Here is a 23,005-nt window from a genome sequence, read left to right on the forward strand (position 1 = left end):
TGCTCAAGGAACATTTATTAAGAAAAAAATACATCCCCTTGCTCTCCCCCACTCCACTCAAATCAGAAATAACATCAACATAAAAAGAATGGTAAAAGGAAACAAAACAATATATTTGGAAATTAAGACATTCTTCTAGATAACTTTTGTGTTAAAGAGAAAATAAAAATAAACCTGGAAAAACTAGTAAGAAGTGAATGGTAACTCCATGTGTCAGAGACTCTAGATTGCAGCCAGAGTAGAATCAGGAGAGAAAGGAAGTCTCCTCCAAACCCTCCAGGGATTATGAGTAAGGGATAGCTGAGCTAGTTGCCCCTTATAGGTTCATCCCACATTGCCAATTCCCCTGAGCCTTCAGACTTCTTAGAGTGGCACTATCCAATACAGTAGCCACTAGCCCCAAGTGCTAAATTTAATTAATTAAAGTAAAGTAAAATTCAAAATTCAGTGTCTTAGTTGTTCTGGCCACATTTGAAGTACTCAATAGCCACAGGTGGCTGGAAGTTATTGTGCTGGACAGCACAAGCTACAGAACATTCCATCATAGAAATAGAAAGTTCTGTTTGGCAGTGCTTCTCTAATGTTTGCCAGGGACATTCCAAAATGTCAATTCCACTGACTGTAGGCCACCACTGAGTCCAGGTTTCAACTGGCCAACCTAGCGGACTGCATGTACTACTTCTATTTGCTGAAGCCAACATATTAAATTCAGAATCTCAAGGAAGTAAACTCATATTGAGAAATGTGGTTAAGTCAGCTCTTCAATTTTACTTTAGATGGTTAAATAGCTTTAGGATTCATTCATAGCCGTGCTCCCCAAACTCTGGCCAAAACTGATTGGTAAAGCCTCATAATTATTGTAGTGTGTCAGTTTCCTCTCCCACCTCAGACCAGATCTTGTACATCCTTACCTGGGACCTACTGTTGTTATGATCCCGGAGGTACTTAGAGAAGTGGGAATGGATCCTACAGAAGTCAGCATCCCATAGGGATGGCATTCTCCCAGGTGCAGTCATTGAAAGGTGTTTATACAGAGGAAGGTGCCCTCTCTGGTGGGAAGAGGGGTTTCCTCAATCAAAAAAGTAGGTCATACGGAATTGGGGAGTTCACAGTTTTCAGCCTGCCCAGGCGCAGTGGCTTACACCTGTAATCCCAGCATTTTGGGAGGCCAAGGCAGGCAGATTGCTTGAGGTCAGGAGTTCGAGACCAGCCTGGCCAACATGGTGAAACCCTATCTCTACTAAAAATACAAAAATTAGCTAGGCGTGGTGGTGTGGGCCTGTAGTCCCAGCAACTCGGGAGGCTGAGGTGAGAGGATCACTTGAGCCTGGGAGGTGGAGGTTGCAGTGAACTGAGGTTGTGCCACTGCACTCCAGCCTGGGTGACAGTGAGACCCTGTCTCAAAAAACAAAACAAAACAAAACCAAAAAACCCAAAGTTTTCAGCCTCACCTCTTTCTCCCTCTCATATCTCAGGATCTCCCTCCTTCTCCCACCAGTGCCCTTTTAGTCTTAGAGACTGGCAGGGGCAAGCATTTAATTGGCTCCGCCACTGTGCAAGTCATACAATCCAGCGCTTGATGTCATCTTTGCCATATCTGCCATGAAACTAGAAGAAATGAGGGATTCCTTCAAAGTTGGCATAACAGTGCTTTCATTTTCCACCCATCTTCTGAATTGAGTATTTAAGGCCTTCAATTTTTCTTTTCACTCCGTACACTCTCTTGTGCAGCACTGTCCAATACAACCTTCTGCATGGATAAAAGTGTTCTCTACCTGTGCTGCCCTATAATATAGCAGTCACTAGCCACATGCGGTTTTTGAGCACTTGAAATGTGGCTAGTGTGACTGAAGAACTGAATTTTAACTTTTATTTAATTTTAATTAATCTTAATTTTAATATAAATAGCCACATGTGGTTAGTGGCTACCAGACTGGACAGTGCAGCTCCAGGGCACCAAAAGGAGTTAGCTGACCCCAAATTTTTATAATCACTATTGTCATCATCTTACCAATTTGCCAAAGTCACTTCCTCTCCCAACCCCTTGTCCTCCACTTGCACTTCAGTCCATGCAATAATGGTGTGATTGTGATGCCACCATAACTTAGAAAGGAAATGTCTCCTTTTCCCTGGCAAGGAGGTTATCCATGCATTTCTAAGTGTGAGAGCAACCTAGTCCCAGAATTCTATCTTCAACGCCACTCCTGAGGCCACTCTTGATATCTGTTACTCTATCAATCATTGATCTAGAATTGCACACTCACATGGGGTAAAACTATTACGTGTTAACTAAAGGAGTCACTTAAAACACTGTTGGCAGGAAAGCTAACATATCCAAGAGTTAGCGACAGTGAAGAGCCATTAACCACACCTAGGCACAGGGAAGCAGCTGACCAGACCTGAGGGGTAGCTCTAGCTATAGGAGCTGGCCTCCTGCTGGAGCTGGGGCCCTCTATAGGTGATGCAAACAACCTCTGCACTCAGCAGAGAGGCTACCTGGGAATGGATATGTCAGACCCATTCTCCTCCTGCTCACCTCCCTCCTTCCTCTTTCCTGTGCCTTCCTTTAACAAACCCAACCAGAAGCCAGAATGTGAAGAAGGTTGTTATTGCCATCCATAAAGTGCGGCCTCCAGAGACATAGAGGGTGGGCAAAGGTGGAAGGTGGTTCTAAAGTTGCAAACAAAACATTTCTCTGTTTGTGCTACTACAGTAGCTCACCCATGTTTGAACTATTAAGAAAAAAGTCTGGACAGATGAGGCCTGGACTCTGACCTTGTGCTGATTCCCCATAGAAATGCCACCTGTGAATTCCTGATGAAGGCAGCTGGTCTTCCCTCTCCTAGAGCTATTTCCTAATGAAATAAAATGAGTTATAAACTTTAACAATGACAAACACAGTGAGGAAAACTTAAGCAACCAAAGAAGGACAAATTTAAAAGGTGATTTTGAAAGAATCTTACAGTAAAACATAGTAAAAGGCAGTTTTCTATGACAACTCTAGAGATGATTCCTTGTACCTTCCCCACAAACAAGTCTTGTTATTGAAATCCTCTAAAATGCATTCTACACATCACTCACCATGAAACTCTGTAATTCTAAATAATTCTTTAATATAGGTTTGTATATGTAGTGTGTGAGTATGTATACTACACTTTTAGCGATATCGTAAGCTCTGTGAGGACAAGATTACGTCACCACAATTAGTAAATTCATATTTACTGGATTCCTGAGGACCTTCTTGCTCACTGGAGCATTTCATGATGCTAGACACAGTGGTAAAGGCTGTGCCTGGGGCCCCTTGGGACTGTGGGATGGTGCATCGGGGAGACAGACGTTGGGGGAGTCTCACCATGGAGTAGACAGGCCACAAAGGACTTCCTCGGCTCTTTTGATCAGTCTGAGTTTCCCCCACGAAACAGCTTTCCTGGTACTCTGTGTCCAGACTCTGGAGCTGTCTGGCAGTTCTGCTAATCATTCACCACCTTTGGCTTCTTTCTCAGCTACTGTGGGCAGTGTGTCTGGTTTGGGATGGGTGATTCCTATCTTCAAAGTCCTGGGATCAGGATGTTCATGTTTTAAACGAACAACACGTAGCTTTGATGCCTGGCCAAGGAGGGGGACTGGACACCACAGATAGAAGGTTATTTTGGGGTTATTTATTCTGCATCCATATAATTTTCAGCCTCAAACATCTGGTGTTCCAGTGCACACTTCTACCCTCCTCCTCCTCTGACTGTCGACATCCCTGTTCCAGTTGTCAGGAGTTAAATAGGGTAGCCAGAAGATGAATGGTATTTGTTTGTCCCCCACATCTACTGTGTCCCTAGACCCACTTCCCAAAGGCAGTAGAAGCAATATTACTAGTGAACAAATTCAGCCCACCTGCATGCCTGCAGTCCATTCTAGGTAGAACTAGGTTACTCAGAAGCAGGCGCTGGTTCTTTGCTGATGGTAAACACTTATGGGAGCACTGGAGTTCACTGCACCAGGGGACAATTTTCCTTAGGGCAGTTCAGTGATTTCCCAGAGCACAGGCAAGAACCAAAGAGAATCCCAAGCATTTCTCCTCCTTGGTCCACTCCATCACAACGTCACACCCACAGCTTCCCTTGTACCTCCTCTCCCTGAGCATGCAGCTCTTTGAAGTTTTCTGAATGTTTTGACCACTAGCTAAAAAAAGACAATTGTGGAGTAATAAATACTCCCTTTCTATGCAACAACCCCGTTCTCTCTCTCAATTTAGAGAATACATGTGGAAGTCTTTCCTTTCTCTAACAGAAATAAAGGCTTTGCTAATTAAGAGAAAACTGGGACCAGAACCCTGATCTCTTAATTTCCAGTCAATTTTGTTTTTCCATTTCATCACCCTGTCTTCCTAAAGCTGGGTTTCTACAACAAAATGTTAACAGTGGTTATCATCAGGTTATGGGACTGCAAGTGTTTCTTTTCCTCTCATTTTTGGATTCTGTATTTTTCCAGATTTTTCTATAAGGGTTATGTACTAGCTTTGCATTAGCTTGGATGAACTAGCTGCACTAACAAACAAATGCAATAATTTCCATTCCTTAATTTTAAAAAATTAATTTATTTTTATATTCATGCATAGTCCAAAATGAGTGTTCACGATCTGCGTATAAGCCTCCTACAATGAGTAATCCAGGAAATCTGTCCCTTACATCTTGGAGCTCTTCCATCCTCAACAAAATATGACTTTTAACTAAGCTGGGATACTCTGTATTAAGCCAGAAGAAAGAAAAGTAACATAGAAAAGTATGTGAGGGAGGATTTTATAGATAAGAACAGAGAGTAATATATATCACTTCCTTCACACTCCATTGGCTAGGACTCAGTTGCAAGCCTGCATCTAACTGCAAGGTAGGATGGCAAACAGAAGAAGAAAAAGAAATGAATTCTATGAATTGCTAGCCAGTATATGCCACACTTGTATATACTAAAAGAGGAGGTTGAAGTTAAAATGGAATAAGGAAGTCAAGTCCCTCTGGAAAGCAATCTTACGGTCTCTTTCCTACAGTATTTTCACACTCAGATCTCAATTTTCCCACTGGCGAAAAGTGGCCTCCACCCTCCAGGGTATAGAGAGATTGGATTTTCCTGATACAATCATGTGTCACTTAATGACAGGGATATGTGCTGAGAAATGTGTGTTAGGTGACCTCATCATTGTGCAAACATCTTAGAGAGTACTTACATAAGCCTAAATGATATAGCCTCCTACACATCTAGGCTGAAAGGAATAGCCTATTGCTCCTAATCTACAAATCTGCACAGTGTGTTAGTGTGCTGAATACTGTAAGCAATTGTAACACATGCTAAGTATTTATGTATTTAAACATACCTAAACATAAAAAATATATAGTAAAAATATGGTATAAAAGATTAAGAAAAATAGTATACTTGTATAAGGCACTTAGCATGAATGGAGCTTGCAGGACTGGAAGTTGTTCTGGGTGAGTCAGTGAGTGAGTGGTGAGTGAATGTGAAGGCCCAGGACATTGCTGTATACTTTTATAGGACTGGCAGTGCAGTAGGTTTGTTTATGCCAGCATTACTGTTACAGGACCAACAGGTTCATATGCCCACTGTGCAGCAACAGATCAATATGCCAAGACAGCAGGGTTTGCAGCAGAGAAAGAGTTTAATGATTGCAGGGCAGCTGAGTGAGGAGATATGAGAAACCCTCAAATCTATCTCCCTGAGGAATTTTGGGCTGAAGTTTTAAGGGGATCATGGAGGGCAAGAGGCTGGAAAATTGAGGTAATTGATGATTGGTTGAGGTAAAGCTGATGAAACCATCAGGATGTAGGGACTGAATTCTTTAGTGAGTCAGTTCTTTCGGACTAGCTGACATCAGTAGTTTCACTGATATACAGGACCTGAAAGAATATCTCAAATGAAAAACATAATGTTTCACAATGTTCAAGTTGTTGTCTATAGAGCAGTTAAGGAGAACTACAATCTAGGCTCTGCATGATTCTGGGGCAATAGACAGCAAAAAACTATGAGGAAGCAGGTCAGAGAACAAGCTGACCTAATGATTAATGCTGAATGTGCTGCAAGCTTGGTTTATTTTCATTTATCCCTCTTCCTTCTTCCCTGATTGAATTTATAAAATTTCTATGGATGGTTTCATCACCACAAACATGTGAGTAATGCGTTAAGCTATGATGTTGGACAGCTATGATGTCACTACATGACAGAAATTTTTCAGCTCCATTATAATCTTATGGGACCATGGTTGAATATGTGGTCCATCATCATTATGCAGCACATAATGGTATTAAGTACGTGTGAGAAATATTTGGATGGATAGGATTAAGTGGGGACATAAGTAAGTGTGAGAAATATTTGGATGGGAGAGAGAGCTCAGAGGCAGCACAGTGACCTAGGTGTAAACTCTCCTTGTGCCCACGAGGGGTGTCAGCACACAGATGCTGTCTCTCTGCCCTACAGCATTGCTTGTATCATGAAGACAGACGATACAAGATGTGGAGGATCAGAATCAGCATGATTTATGTTCTGTGATGAACTTCTCCCTTAAGCACACTTATCACCCTCAGAGAAATTCCTATTCCAAGTACCTTCTGTAATAAACCCAGAAATATTTGTGTGCCTATGCCTCACATTCCCTGTACCTTGTTCTCCATACCTTCTAAATGAAGACTTTCATATATTTTGGAAATTTGCCTCTTACCAGATATATGGCATCTTAGTCCATTTCTTGTTGCTTATAACAGAATACCTGAAACTGAAAAAGAATTTATTTCTTATAGTTATGGAGACTGGGAAGTCCAAGGCCAAGGGGCTGCATCTGGCGAGTGTCTTCTTGTTGATGAGGACTCTCTGCAGAGTCCTGAGACAGCATAGGGCATCAAATAATGAGGGAGCTGTGTGTGATAACTCAGGTCACACTTCCTCTTTTTTTTTTTTTTGACAGAGTCTCACTCTGTCACCCACGCTAGAGTGCAGTGGCACAATCTCGGCTCACTGCAACCTCCACCTCCCAGGTTCAAGCGATTCTCCTGCCTCAGCCTCCCAAGTTGCTGGGACTACAGGCATGTGCCACCACACCCGGCTAAATTTTTGTATTTTTAGTAGAGACAGGCTTCACCGTGTTGGCCAGGCTGGTCTTGATCTCTGGACCTCAAGTGATCCACCTGCCTCAGCCTCCCAAAGTGCTGGGATTACAGGTATGAGCCACCTCACCTGGCCACCCTCTATGTTTCTTATAAGGGTTATGGTTTCAGGTCTTACATTTCAGTTTTTAATGCATTTTGAGTTGATTTTTGTATATGGTATAAGATGAGGGTCCAATTTCATTTTTTTTACATGTGAATATCCAGTTTTTCCTAAGACATTTATTGAAAAGACTATCCTTTCCCCACTGAGTATTCTCGGTTCTCTTGTTGAAGATCAGTTGAACATATATGCGTAGGTTTAATTTCTGGGCTCTCCATTCTATTCCATTGGTCTATGTGTTTGTTTTTATGTCAGACATAAAATGTTTTGATTACTATAGCGTTGGAATATAATTTGAAATCAGAAGTGTGATGCCTCCAACCGTGTTCTCAAGATTGATTTGTCTATTTGGGATATTTTGTGTTTCCATTTGAATTTTAGAATTGCTTATACTACTTCTGTGAAAAATGCCATTGGAATTTTGATAGAGATTGTATAGAATCTGTAGATTGGTTTTAGTAGTATGGACATATTAAACATTTTAATTCTTCCAATCCATGAGTATGGGATATTTTTCCATTTATTTGTGTCTTCTTCTTTTTCTTTCTTCAATGCTTTATAGTTTTCAGTATACAGATCTTTTGCCTTTTTGATTAAATGTAGTCCCAACTTGAAAACAACAAAACAAATAACCAGTTTAAAAATGAGTAAAGAACCTGCATTTCTAGACATTTTTCCAAAGAAGACATAAATGGCCGTGGGTATGTTAAAAGGTGCTCAACATCACCAATCACAGAAAAATGCAAACAAAAATCGCAAGGAGATATCACTTCACATCTTAGAAGAGCTATAACAAAAAAGACACAAGATAACGAGCATTTCTGAAGATGTGGAGAAAAGGTAACCCTTGTACAATATGGTGGAAATGTAAATTGGTTCAGCCGTTATGAAAAACAGAATGGAAGTTTCTGAAAAAATTTAAAAAGGACTATCATACGATCCAGCAATCCCACTCCTTGGTATATATCCAAATTAAATGAAATCAGTATCTCAAAGAGATATCTGCACTCTTATGTTACAATAATCAAGATACAGAAACAACCTAAGTTGGGGCCAGGTATGGTGGCTCATGCCTGTAATCACAGCACTTTGGGAGGCTGAGGCGGGTGGATCACTTGAACCCAGATGGATCCACCAACAGATGGGTAAGTAAAGAAACATATATATAATGATATATTATTCAACCTTAAGAAAGAAGGAGGTCCTGCTGTTTGTAACAATATGGATGAACTTCAGCTGGGCACAGTGGCTCATGGCTGTAATCCTAGCACTTTGGGAGGCCACAGCAGGTGGATCGCCTGAGGTCAGGAGTTGGAGACTGGCCTGACCAATATGGTGAAACCCCATCTCTACTAAAAATACAAAAAAATTAGGCAGTATGGTGGCATGCACCTGTAGTCCCAACTATTTGAGAGGCTGAGACAGGAGAATTGCTTGAACCCACCAGGCGGAGGTGGTAGTGGGCTGAGATGGTGCCACTGCACTCCAGCCTGGGCAACAGAGAGAGACTTAGTCTCAAAACAAAAAACAAAAAAGAAAAAAAAAATATGTAGCACACTTCAAATACAGTGGTCCCCCTTTACCTGCAGTTTCATGTTCTTAGGTTTCAATTACTCGCAGTTAACTGAAGTCTGAAAATATAGTATTTTGAGAGAGAGAGAGAAATTATATTCACACAACTTTTATTTCAGCATCATTTTATAATTGTTCCATTTTTAGTTATTATTGCTAATCTTCTGCTGTGCCTAATTTGTAAACTAAACTTTATTATAGGTATGTATATATGTATAGGGGAAACCAGTATATGTAGGGTTCAGTACTAACCTATCCCAGGTTTCAGGCATCTACTGGGAGTCTTAGAAAGTATCACCCATGGATAAGGAGGGGCTATACAGACATTAATTTTTATAAAAAAATAAATGGGGGCTGCTTTGCCTGTGGAGTAGCAATTCTTTCATTCCTTTGTTTTCTTAATAAACATGATTTCATTTTAAAAAATAAAAAATAATGAATAAATAAATAAATAGGGCCAGGTTTGGTGGCTCACACCTATAATCCCAGCACTTTGGGAGGTTGAGGTGGGTGGATCACTTGAGCCCAGGAGTTTGAGACCAGCCTGGACAACATAGTGAGGCCTCATTTCTACAAAAAATACAAAAAATAGCTGGATGTGGGGGCTCATGTCTGTTGTCCCAGCTACTCAGCAGCTGAGGCAGGAGGATTGATTGAGCTCAGGAGGTTGAGGCTGCAGTGAGCTGTCATCAAGTCACTGAGCTCCAGCCTGGGCAACAGAGCGAGACACTGTCTCAAAATAAAAATAAAAATAAAAATAAATAAATGAAGACTCTTGCCTTGGATGCAATCCATCATATGCAACTGGTTGCTACCTAGTGCCTAGAACTCTTTCTGCCTATATGTGTTAACACATAGTAAATGATAATTAAAGAGAGAATAAAGTCGAGGACCTAATTCACATTAAAATATAAGCAACTCATTGGATCTACTTATCTCAACATATCTGCATTTTAATAAAAAATTACACCTTAACATTCCAAAATTGATCTCAAAAGGTGACATTTTACGTTCATCTACTGTTCAGTGGAAAGACAATTTGGGGCAATTGAGTGGTTTTCTTTGTGGTCCCCAAAAACTGTTACAGAAGAATAAAGAGAACAAGAGCTGAAATATATGAACACACACCCAAATGTTTTCAAACTTTTATGTCTGGGAAGAATATATTTGCTCTTAGTATATGACCCAACATATGAGTAAGGAGTCTTTTTTTTTTTTTTTTTTTTTTGAGACAGTCTTGCTCTGTCACCCAGGCTGGAGCGTAGTGACATGATCTTGGCTCACTACAACCTCCGCTTCCTGGGTTCAAGTAATTCTCCTGTCTCAGCCTTCCAAATAGCTGGGATTACAGGCACTCATTAACATGCCCAGCTAGTTTTTGTATTTTGAGTGGAGACGGGCTTTCACCATGTTGGCCGGTCTGGTCTCGAACTCCTGGCCTCGAGATCTGCCTTGGCCTCCCAAAGTGCTGGGATTACAGGCTTGAGCCACCAAGCCTGTCTGAGGAAGGAGTCTTAAAGGATGCATGAAGGTTTGTGAGTAACCCAGGTCTTCTCTGGATAATCTCCGTGCTCAGGCACCTCTCTTTTCCTACTCTGAACATTGAACAGGGGCAGAAGGAAGCAAGCCATGAGAGAGAGGGACAAGTGTGACCAGAAGGTCCTCAAGGGCCCAAAAGCAGAGCTCCTGAGAGCACAAATTCCCACAGGTGCATACTAAAAAATATTTATGTTTCTACTTTGGCAGAACTCAATTAGTTCCCAATGTACTGGAATGAAATGGAATAATGAGACCTACCTCACTAAAAATCTAGGCTCCTGTCCAGAACTTTCCATTCTGTGAGACAGCAGTGGGCAGAAGGAGATGATAAAAGTAGGTAGAACTTAGCTCTGTATATATAGACCCAAAACTCCAGGGGCTTGTGAGGGAGAGGAGGGTAGAGAGGTCCTGAGTATCGTTCTTCATGCTTCAGTCAGACAGGCCTCTATTCCATGGGAAAGTTCATTGGCCATTTTTACCCGGGGCTATTTCTTTTCTCTTATGGACTATATCAGGCCACAGTGGTCTCCAAGGGCATGATACTCAAAGGTTGTGTCCTGTATCCTTTGTGCTCTCCCAGGAATAAGCAAAGATGTTCCAGGCTGTGGAAAATAGCCTATGGAGGATTACTGAAGATAGTGACTGGCTCCCTCTTAACATTTTATGTGGTCCTCTGTCTTGATGGCGGGATGGTGCTAATGAGCAAGCAGGTGCCATCAAGGTTCATGTACCCCAAAGAGTGGCAGCACCTCACCATGTTCATCCTCCTCACTCTCAATGGCTGCGTGGACTTCATGAGCAAGAACGTGCTGCCTCAGAGGTGTGTGGGCCTAGAAAAAGGTACCCTGGTCCTGATCATCTACCAGCTCCTGCTGCTGATGGTGTCACATGCTAAAGGCTCAGAAGGGGTGGAGCTGCACGTTCACTCTCTGCTCATTTTGGTGGTGTTCCTGCTGTTGCTGGTGTTGACTGCACAACTGTGGGCTCCCAACATGTGTCATCTCCAGCTGATGGAGACCTTTCTGATGCTGATGATGGGCTCCTGGCTGATGCAGGCAGGCTTTATTCTATACAGACCTGTCTCTGGCTACCCATGGCAAGACGATGACATCAGTGACATCATGTTTGTCACCACCTTCTTCTGCTGGCATGTGATGATCGATGCCTCATTCCTGTTGGGAATCTATGGCTTCTCTTCCTTTTGGTATCATTGTTACAGTCCCAGCTTGAAGCTGACTGGACCCAAAGAAGCTCCGTATTATGCAAGCACTCCAGGACCCCTCTACAAGTTGCTACAGGAAGTGGAGCAGTCAGAGAAAGAGGACCAGGCTCTCCTTTTTTCAAAGAGCTCCCCCTGAGACAGGGCCTACAGTGGCTGGCACGTCGTCCACCTCATCTTCCTCCTGTGGGCTTCTTAGCCATGAACATGGCACCCTCTTTGGTCCCCAGTGAAGGGAATGGCCCTGAAGGACAGTAACTGGCCCTGACTGTTGTCCCTGTAGCTGGGCCTCAGATTGCTGAGGAGATAGGGAGAGAGAAACCTGAAGAGGGGGCACAGATGGGGTTATGTGGATGGGGCAAAGTGGAAGAGGAGGAAGAGGCCCAAAGGGGTAGGAATGTGGCCAAGAAATATCCATAGCGGGAAGAGAACAATCAAAGGGAGGCCTCTGAAAGGAGGAGGGTGGAGCCCAGCAGTGATGCCCTCACCAGCTGTCTGGCCTGGTTTTTACCTAAGGAATAAAGACTTCTCACAAATCAAGATTGCAGTGATGGGTATTTCTGTTGGCCAGCTAGGGCGAAACAGCATAAACAGATGGAGTACCATTCACTTAACCCACCTGATTGAAATAAGAATCCCATATATATTTTTAACTTGGGTGGATTAGCATAGTTTCAAATTCTGCACATAAAGTGAGAATTAAAACTGTTTACATCATAGTTTTTCAAGTCTCCATAAACCAAACTTTCACTAAATGCCACCACATCTCTAACTCCTGACCTCTAATCCAGCCAAAGCAAAGTGTTTTTCTACTTGTTTAACCACCACTAGCCCCAGCAGCAGTTTACTAGATCCTGATTTACTGGAGCCTACACTTGAGCCTTTCCAAATAACGCTCTCTACAAAACCCATCGGCAGTCACATTTTTACTACACAGTGTCATTCTACACTCAGCAATAAATTTCATGCACCACTTCCACCAAAAAGACCTCCTCCAGAAAATTCTCATAGACTCCTTGGGTCCGGAGATCTTCAGAAACTCTGTAAATCTGTGTTGCTATTTGCCCGTGCTGCTGATATACTCTCCTTTGCTCTGTATCTCATATTGCCCCTCTCCAGGAGGTTTTGCTCCACCAACTACAAGGCAGGCTCCCGAACAGCAGGGAATTTATCCTATCCTTGTTACCCATTTCCGCTGCATGTTCCAGAAGAATATAACATTGTCCTCTGCACAGTTCATGCGTAATAAAGTCTCATTTGCTTCAGGCACCTCCCTTTCCTGTCTCTTCTAAATGTAGTGTCTGCTCTGTGAACTCTCAGAGAGGCAGTCATGGGCTAAGACTGCATCACATAGCAGCAGGTCTGTGTATAAAATAAACTCCACTGACCTGTTTAGGAGATCGGTTTACTCTGTGTATCATCTTTTACTGGACCTCTATGAGGTATGCCCCATTGGCTTCCCAGATGTCTCCATTTTACATATAAAAAACTGAAGACTTCCACAGGTGTCTGTGCCCAAAGACTCACGGCTGGTCAGAGACAGGACAGGAACATATGCTCTGAAAGTCAAGCCCCTGCTTCTGTTGTCTGGGCTCGAATGACTTCTCTGCAGAGAAAGGTGGAGGAGTGTGACTGATGTGGAAAACAAGATGGGCAGAAAGCAGGTGGCAAGAAGCCCCGGTGTGCATGAGTAGAGCACTGCAATGACCCCTAGGCCTCCTAAAGAGTATGTGCACATCATACCTTCTGTCTGTATCTTAGGCTGCCCTGGGTGTGCAGAGGATACTGGGCTTCCATACCCCTGGCAGGGCTAATGTTTTGGGTACAGGTCAGACTGGAGCCTGAGACAAGATGCTTTGAATCCTTCTTGTTTATTGGATTATGTCTAATTACTGGGCTCTTTTTCATTATTTATCATCTGGGCTCTCATTTTTTATTGCCTTTTTTATTTTTTTTGTTTTGTTTTGTTTTTGAGATGGAGTCTTGCTCTGTCACCTAGGCTGGAGTACAGTGGCATGATCTCAGCTCACTGCAACCTCCGCCTCCCAGGTTCAAGTGATTCTCCTGCCTCAGCCTCCCAAGTAGCTGGGACTACAGGCATGTGCCACCATGCCCAGTTAATGTTTGTATTTTTAGTAGAGACAGGGTTTCACCATGTTGGCCAGGCTGGTCTTGAACTCCTGACCTCAGGCGAGCCGCCCACCTTGGCCTCCCAAAGTGCTGGGATTACAGGCATGAGCCACCGCACCTGGCCTTATTGCCATTCTTGAATATAGTCATGGTAAATAATAAAGAAACCATTTCCTTATTGATCTCATCAAGTCATTCATATCCTAATTCTAAATTGCTAAGCAAATCTCTGATAATTAGTGAATTTCTCCCAACATAATATCTCATAAAATATGTCTTCAGCTAATATATCTGCATTTGTAGAAACATTTAAATTGAGTGTACTCCTCTCCAAAAACATTCCCAATATAAGTTTAACAAAATTCAGCAAACCCATTGTAAAATATATCTGAGAAAGGAACACTGAGACAGCTCAAGCATTTTTTTCCCAGAAGAAAAACATGAGGGAGAAAATTGCTTTGCCAGCTTTCATAATCCATTATGAAATTAACTCAAGAATTAAAACAGTGTGGTGTAGGAGGAAGCAAGTAACATAGGTCCATAAATCAACATGGTATAGCTTAATAGAGGCTCCAGAAACAGAAATATGGAATGTGAAAATTAAATACATATTATGAATGGTTTATTCAATTAATGTGAGGAATAACTGGCTTTTTGTTTGTAGAAACAACAGCTTTGTTTCAAGGTGTAGGCAAGGTTTGTTCCTCATAAATGCTCTGATGTAAAATATGCTGCGTATCTCCCTCCTAGCTTCCAAAAACTGCTGGTAGTCTGGCATTCCTTGGCTTATACCGGCATCACTCCCAAATATGCCTCCATTTTCACATTGTCTTCTCCTGTGTGTTTCTCTGTGCCTTTAATCTCCTTCTGCTTTTCTCTTACAAGGACACCAGGCATTGGCTTTAGGGCCCAACCCAAATCCAAGGTGAGCTCATCTCGAGATCCTTAACTTAATTATATCTGCAAATACTCTTGTCCAAATAAGATCACATTCACAGGTTCTAGGGGTTAGGACTTGGACCTATCTTTCTGGGTACCACCATTCAATTCACTATCCTTTCATATATAAAGAAGTCTCATGTCCCATGTCCTACCTCCGTTTGGGGCCTAGAGGCAGTTAACAGCTCCAACTATTACTCAAGTATCCCTTATGGTCTCCTTATACTCTGTCCACATCTGTAAAAGAAGTACCTTTATTTATGTATTTTATTTATTTATTTTTGAGACAGAGTCTCGCTCTGTCACCCAGGCTGGAGTGCAATGGTGCAATCTCTGCTTATTGCAACTTCTACCTCCCAGGTTCAAGCAATTCTCCTGCCTCAGTCTCCTGAGTAGCTGGGATTGCAGGTGCCCGTCACCAGACCCAGCTAATTTTTTTTTTTTTGTATTTTTAATAGAGATGGGGTTTCACCATGTTGGCCAGGCTGGTCTTGAACTCCTGACCTCAGGTGATTCACCTGCCTTAGCCTCCCAAAGTGCTGAGATTACAGGTGTGAGCCACCGCACCTGGCCCATAAGTACCTGTATTAAACCCTCTGTGAACTATCCCAATTTGGGTTTCCATCTATTTCTAATTGAAACTGTACCTGAAACAGCAGTGGAGGAATTATACTGCAGGCCAAAACCTTAGAAAGAGTTTACCCTCAGATGTTGGCAAGAGTGAAAAAAGAAAACTTTCACTACTGAATTTCACAAAAGTGAAGATCCAGTGAAGGACACTTATTTGTAAACATGTGGTTAATAAATAAAGATTTTTCACCTCCAATCAAAATGACCAAGGGATTAATTAATATATTTAGGAATCCTAAAGAGCTACTCTTTTCAAGGAACTATGCAAGGATTGGCAATAAAATAATGAGAAAAATACAAATAACAATATACATAATTATATTGTAACTATGGTAATGGATGAAAAGGATAATTAGATGGTTTGGTAAGCAGAATTCTAAGATGGTCCCCAAGATTCCTGCTTTTGGTGTACATATTCAGGTTAATCCCCTTCCCTTGAGTGTTGCTGGGACCAGTTCATATAAGGAAATATAAAATCTAAGCTTAGTTACTAATCAGTTGACTTTGAATTAATCAAGAGGAAGATTGTCCTGGATGGGTCTGACCTAGTCAGATGAGCCCATAAGAAGAAGGTGAATCATCAAGGATTCACTCCTGCTGGCCTGGAAGAAAACTCACAGCCATGTCATGATTTGTCTATGAAAGCCATGTGCCAAGAACTGAAAGCAACCTCTAGAGCAGAAGATTCAGCCGGCTCCTGTTGGATTCCTGACCCATACGAACTGTGAAATGGTCAGTTTTCATTGTGTGTGCTCCTAAATTTGTGTTAATATATTGTTACAAAGAAATAGGAAACTAGTAAAGGTGGTGTTAAATTTTAGTAAAGGTTTATCCAGCACTGTGAGCAGTAGAAAACACTGTATCATACTGAGACTTGTGGCCCTGTAACAGAAAGATTTTATCCAAAATGAAGTAGGTGTACAAAGAGGAGCTAGTACCATTCTTACTGAAACTCTTCCAAAAAATCTAAGAGGAGGGATCTCTTCCTAACTCATTCTACAAATCCAGTATTACCCTAATACCACAGTCAGGCAAAAATACAACAGAGCAAGACTCCATCAAAGAAAAAAAAAGAAGAAGAAGCAGGAGAAGGAGAAGGAGAAGGAAGAATCCAATGTCATTTTCTATAGCCACACAAAAAAATAAAAACTAGAAATACATTTGACCAAAGAGGTGAAAGATCTCTACAAAGAAAACTACAAAATACTGACAAAATAAACTGTAGAAGACACAAATAAATGGAGAAACATCCCGACACCCCATACTCATATACTGGAAGAATCAATACGGTTAAAATGACCATACTACCCAAAGCAATCTACAGATTCAATGCAATTCTTATCAAATTGCCAACATTATTTTTCACAGAATTAGAAAAGCAATCCTAAAGTTCATATGGCTCTATAGAAAAGCCTAAATAGCCAAAACACTCCTAAGCAAAAAGAATAAAGCCAGAGGCATTACATTGCCTGACTTCAAATTATACTACAAACCTAAAGTAACTAAAACAGCAAGGTATTGGTACAAAGATAGACTCATAGATCACGGTACAGAAGTAAAGCCACGTACCAACAACCAATTGATCTTTGATAAAGTGGAGAAAAATAAAGAATGGGGGAAAGAGATGCTAAATGGTGCTGGGTAAACTGGCTAGCTATATGCAGAAGAATAAAACTGGACCCCTATCTCTCACTATATACAAAAATTAAAAGGAAATTGATTAAAGACCTAAATGTAAGGCCTGAAACTATAAAAAAAAAACCTAGAAGGACACCTAAAAAAAAAAAAAAAAAAAAAAAAAAACTCTTCTGAACATCAGCCTAGGCAAAGAATTTATGGTAAAGACTCCAAAAGCATTTGTGCAACAAAAACAAAAATAGACAAATGGGACTTAAACTGAGATGTTTTTGCACAGCAAAAGAAATCATCAACAAGATAAACACACAACCTACATAATGGGAGAAAATATTTACAAATTTTGCCTCCAACAAAGGATTAATATCCACAATCTGCAAGAAACTCAATTCAAGAAGAAATAAATGAACAATTCCATTAAAAACTAGGCCAAGGACATGAACAGACATTTCTCAAAAGAAGAAATACAAGTGACCAACAAACATCTGAAAAAATGATCAACATCAAAAATCATCAGAGAAATGCAAATTAAAACCTAACTGAGATACCAACTCTCAGCAGTCAGAATGGCTTTCATTAAAACGTCAAAAAAATAAATAAATAAAACCCAGATGTTTCCTTTTATTTTATTTGTTTTTATTATTATTATTTTTGAGACAGTGTCTCATCCTGTCACCCAGGCTGGAGTGCAGTGATATGAATACAGCTCACTGTAGCCTAGAACTCCGGGACTTAAGTGATCTTTCTTGCCTCAGTCTTCCTAGTAGCTGAGACCACAGGTGGGCATCAACACACAAGGGTATTTTTTTATTTTTATATTTTGTAGAGGCAAGATCTTGCCTTGTTGCCCACAGCCAGTCTTGAATCCTACTCTTAAGCTATCCTTCTACCTTGGCCTTCCAAAATGCTGGGATTACAAGTGTGAGTTACCTCACCTGTCCAAAAAACAACAGATATTGGTGAGGATGCAGAGAAAAGGGAACATTTGTATACTGCTGGTGGGAATGTAAATTAGTTCCACTTCTATGGAAAACACTATGTACATATTTCAAAGAACTAAAAATAGAACTACCATTCAACCCAGCAATCCCACTATGGGCTATCTACCCAAGGAAAAGAAATCATTATATAAAAAGACACCTGCACTCATGTGTTTGTTGCAGCACTATTTATAAAAAGCAAAGTCATGGATCCAACCTAAATGTCCACCAAGAGTTGATTGGAGAATGTGGTATATATACACCATGGGATACTATGCAGCCATAAACAAGAACAAAATCATGTCCTTTATAGCAACATAGATGGAGTTGGAGGCCATTATCCTAAGTGAACTGACGCAGAAGCAGAAAATAAAATATTGCATGTTCTCAATTACAGGTGGGAGCTTTCTTCATCTTTATGTCCATGAGTGCCATTGTTATTAAACAAATGATACTCATGGACATAAAGATAGAGAAAACAGACTCTGGGGGCTCCAAAAGATGGCGGGTAGGGACATAGGGTTTAAAATTACCTACTGGGTATGATGTCCAATATTAGGTGATGGGTACACTAGAAGCTCTACCCCCATCATGATGCATGTAATACCAATATCCAATGTAACAAACAAGTACCCCCGAATCTAAAAATTAAAAAAAATAATAAAATGAAGCAGATACTGTTGAGAAGCAGCAGCTTCACAGCCATTTACTTCTTGTGCTCCTTACTTCATAAGGAAGCTTTTGTGAACTTAGGTTCCTGAGCCCCAGAAAGCAGGTGACTGAGACAGGGCACATAAGTATTGTAGACCTGAGATATTGAAGGCAGGGGAGAGGATTGGGTGAGAATAATTAGCTTAACCCTTCAGGTAGTTGGTCATAACTGATGGCCAGGAGTTGCATTTACATGATCTTCCTGTAGTCCTCTTAGAGAAATGGTAGACAGCATGTATTAACTAACTGATTTAAAGAGATAAACCCTTCAATCTTACTGGCTTAACACAATAGAAAGTTATTAATCCCTACACATAAAGTTGAATGCCAGCATTCCTAGTTGGCAGGGAGCCTTCCACATAGTCTTTCAGAAGCCAGGGTCCACCCATCCTGTGTCTTTGCCCTTCCGCAGAGCCCCCCAGTTCTCTATGTTCAGCCAACAGATATGAAAAAAGAAATGAGCAAGAGGGAGGCTTCCATGGGCCATGCCTTGAAGTGGAATACAGCACTTCTACACACATTCCATTGGCTCGAGCTCAGTCTCCAAGAGGCTGGGAAATGTAGTGCCTGCCTGGGCAGCCCCCTTCCACCGCTCTACCTGTGGGAGGGAATGAGACTTTTTGGTGGTCACATAGCTGTATTGTCCACATGAAACTTGAAGTTTAGAGGGACTCCCAAACTGCAGAATGAAGAATCCTGAACAAAAGGAAGCAAAGGTTAACTCCTAACTAGGGGATGCATATTCTGGTTTGGAATAGAAATGATCTTGAAAAACAGATTCACGGAGCTTGAGTTCTGTCCTCAGCCACAGGTTATGAGTCCATAGCACGGTCATAAGAGAAGATACAGGAATAACAGAGGTAGGGGCCAGGTGCAGTGGCACTTTGGGAGGCCAATGGGGTGCAGATCACTTGAGATCAGGAGTTCAAGACCAGCCTGGCCAACATGGTGAAACCCTGTCTCTACTAAAAACACAAAATTTAACTGACGTCGTAACATATACCCGTAGTCCCAGCTACTTGGGAAGCTGATGCAGGAGAATTGCTTGAATCCGGGAGGCATAGGTAGCAGTAAGCTGAGATTGCACCACTGCACTCCAGCCTGGGCAACAGAGTGAGACTCCGTCTCAAACCAAAAAAAAAAAAAAAAAAAAAAAAAAGGAATAACAGAGGTAGGGTGAGTACATGCTTCCACCTTGACAAAAGTTTCCATAAGAAAAAGAAGTTTGCAGCTATTGAAATGTGATCATTGAAAAGCACCTGAAACCAATTATACAAATGGTGAAAATGAAGTCATGGTTATACAATGGAGGTACAAAGCTCACATTATACACAATTTTGAAGAGAAAAATTATGAGCTAGTGTGCCAGGTGAAATCAAGGATATATGACTCTTTTTTTTTTTTTTTTAACAGAGTCTCACTCCGTTGCCCAGGCTGGAGTGCAATGGCACGATCTCAGCTCACTGCAACCTCCACCTCCCAGATTCAAGCAATTCTCCCGCCTCAGCCTCCCAAGTAGCTGGGATTACAGTCACCCACCACCACACCCAGCTAATGTTTTGTATTTTTAGTAGAGACGGGGTTTCGCCATGTTGGCCAGGCTAGTCTCGAACTCCTGACCTCAGGTGATCCACCCGCCTAGGGCTTCCAAAGTGCTAGGATTATAGGCGTGAGCCACTGTGCCCAGCCAAAGGATAGATGACTCTTGAACTAAAAAATTAGAATGTTGCTTTCCATTTCTTTTATTTTTTTCTCTTTGTCTTTCCTTTTTCTTTTCTGATCTAACTTTTTTGCTGTGCCTTACCTGAATGCCTGGGCCAGTGGTGCAGGTGCAGGCAGCAGGAAGTTTTCCAGCTCTTATAAGCCTTGTTTTCATAAGTCAGTGACAAATCCCAAAGCTTAGTAAACCTTACTTCAAATAAGATGAAAGTTTGAAACATGAGCAGATGAGCTCTCTCTGACCTTGTTCTGATTTCCCTGGACTCACTCTCTGTATGGCTTTCTCAAGCCTCCAGCCTTCTGACCTTCTCTTCCTAAGGTGTACTTGGCTTTGCCAACGATGCCCCTCCTAAACAAAGTTAAATTAAAATATGCCTTTGAAAAATATCACAGTCTGTGGAAAAATCCCACAGTCATTAAGAAGTTTATAGTGTAGTGCTCTAGATGCCATTTCTGATCAAACTTCTACCTCTTCAATGAACTGCTTCTTTCACTAAAATTTTAAAATGGGTATTTCCCTCAACAGGTCATTCAATTCCATCCAATATCTGTGCAATCCAACATGGTAGCCATTAATCACATGTGGCTATTGAGAACTTGGAATATGGTTTGTCTAAATTGAGATGGGCTGTAAGTGTAAAATATACACTGCAGTTTGAAGATTCTGTATGAAATAAGAAAGATAAAATACTTCATTCAGGCTGGGCATGGTGGCTTATGCCTGTAATCCCAGCACTTTGGGAGGCCAAGGTAGGCAGATCACCGGAGGCCAGGAGTTAGAGACCAGCCTGGGCAACATAAGGAGACCCTATCTCTGCACAAAATTTTAAAAATTGGCTGGTGTGGTGGTGTATACCTGCACTCCTAGTTACACAAGAGGTTGAGGCTAGAGAATAACTTCAGCACAGGAGTTTGAGGCTTCAGTGAGCTATGTTTGCACCCCTGCACTCTAGCTTGGGTGACAGAGTGAGACCCTGTCTCTTAAAAACAAAACAAAATAAAACAACTTGTGGCTCATGCCTGTAATCCCAGTGCTTTGGGAGGCCAAGGCAGGTGGATCACTGGAGACCAGGAGTTTGAGACCAGCCTGGCCACCATGGTGAAACCCCATCTCTACTAAAAATACAAAAATTAGCTGGGAGTGGTAGTACACACCTAATCCCAGGAGTTGGGAGGCTGAGGCATAAGAATTGTTTGAACCTGGGAGACAGAGGTTGCAGTGAGCTGAGATTGCACCATTGCACTCCAGCCTGGGTGGCAGAACAAGACTCTGTCTCAAAAAAAAAAAAAAAAAAAAAAAAAGTAATTCATAACTTTTATAACTTTTATATTAATTACATTTTGAAATAGTATTTCTAATATATTGGGTCAAATCTCACTAAAATCAATTTCACCTTTTTTATACTTAATGAATGTAGGGGTTGGAAAATTTAAATTTACATGTGACATTTGATTTCTATGAAACAGAAGTAGTCTAAAAAGTAGTGTAAATAGTTCCCTAATGTGTGTGTATGTGTGCATGTGTGCATGTGTGTGTAGAGGTGTTGTGCCTTCAACTAAACAGTGAGCTCTTAGAGGGAAAGAATTTGTCTTTATACTCCTTTATAAGCCCTGCAGACTCAGAAGGGTCCACGGCAGTTAGGAAATCCAGTGTTTACTGTGTTCCTGAGGACATTCTTGAGTACTCTGGCATTTCACGATGCCAGACAAAAGGCGGTAGTTTTACCTGGGCTCCCTCGGGAATGGGGGGCGGCAGGTGGGGAGGCAGGTCTTGGCGGAGTCTCACCATGGAGCAGCTGGGCCAGGAGGGACCTCCTGGACGCCAGTAGTCAAGCGATTTTTGGAAACTCAGTTTCCCATTGTTTAGGAAAAACTTTTAAACTGTGTTTTTCCTCTGCTTTCACACCACAGCATTCAACACAGAAGACTTCTGTAAGCAAATGTGGGGGTTTTCCTTCACACGTACCAAGTGGCAGACACCAGCAGGGCGTTGGTAATTAAATTCCAAGACTATCTACCTGGAGATAGCGTCACATCCCACAGGGTGAGGGCTCAATCACCAAAACTGCCCCTCCAACAGCAGCTGCAAGCACGGACTTTCAGAACTTCCGACGACCAACTTTAAGTTGGGGTTCCCATAACCCTGCTCTTTGGATTTGATTAATTTGCAAGAGCAACTCACAGAACTCAAAGAAACACATTTGCCAAGTTACTATAAAGGATATTGCAAAGAATACAGATGAAGAAATGTGTAGCGTGAGGTACGGGGGAAGGGGCACAGGGCTTCCATGCACTCCATAAGTGTGCCACCCTCTAGGAACCTCCACCTGTTCAGCCACCTGGAAGCTCTCTCAACACTTCTTTGGCCTTTGGGCTTTTTTTTTTTTTTTTTTTTTTTTGAGATGGAGTCTCACTCTGTGGCCCAGGCCAGAGTGCAGTGGCGTGATCTCGGCTCATTGGAACCTATACTTCCCAGGTTCAAGCAATTCTCCTGCCTTAGCCTCCCGAGTAGCTGGGATTACAGGCATGCACCACCTTGCCCAACTAACTTTTGTATTTTTAGTGGAGACGGGGTTTCACCATATTGGCCAGGCTGGACTTGAACTCCTGACCTCAAGTGATCCACCCACCTCAGCCTCCCAAAGTGTTGGGATTACAGGCATGAACGACC

At 41.8% G+C, this 23,005-nt stretch overlaps 1 protein-coding gene and 1 long non-coding RNA gene across 2 annotated transcripts; one reads left to right on the forward strand and one right to left on the reverse strand.

The window, feature by feature from the left end:
• Positions 1-1,441: 1,441 nt before the first annotated feature.
• On the reverse strand, positions 1,442-6,988 carry LOC110741747. Its single transcript, XR_002518561.2, has 3 exons — positions 3,353-6,988; positions 2,776-2,855; positions 1,442-2,129 (listed from the first exon to the last, which is right to left on the reverse strand). It is a non-coding gene; the product is annotated as an uncharacterized LOC110741747 (long non-coding RNA).
• A 3,246-nt stretch (positions 6,989-10,234) lies between these two features.
• On the forward strand, positions 10,235-13,554 carry LOC103879354 (transmembrane epididymal protein 1). Its single transcript, XM_021929829.2, has one exon. The coding sequence runs from the start codon at positions 10,824-10,826 to the stop codon at positions 11,727-11,729; it is 906 nt and encodes a 301-aa protein (XP_021785521.2). The 5' UTR covers positions 10,235-10,823; the 3' UTR covers positions 11,730-13,554.
• The last annotated feature ends 9,451 nt before the right edge of the window (positions 13,555-23,005 follow it).

The sequence above is a fragment of the Papio anubis genome, chromosome 1, assembly GCF_008728515.1.
Source record: "Papio anubis isolate 15944 chromosome 1, Panubis1.0, whole genome shotgun sequence".
In the NCBI taxonomy this organism is placed as follows: Eukaryota; Metazoa; Chordata; class Mammalia; order Primates; family Cercopithecidae; genus Papio; species Papio anubis.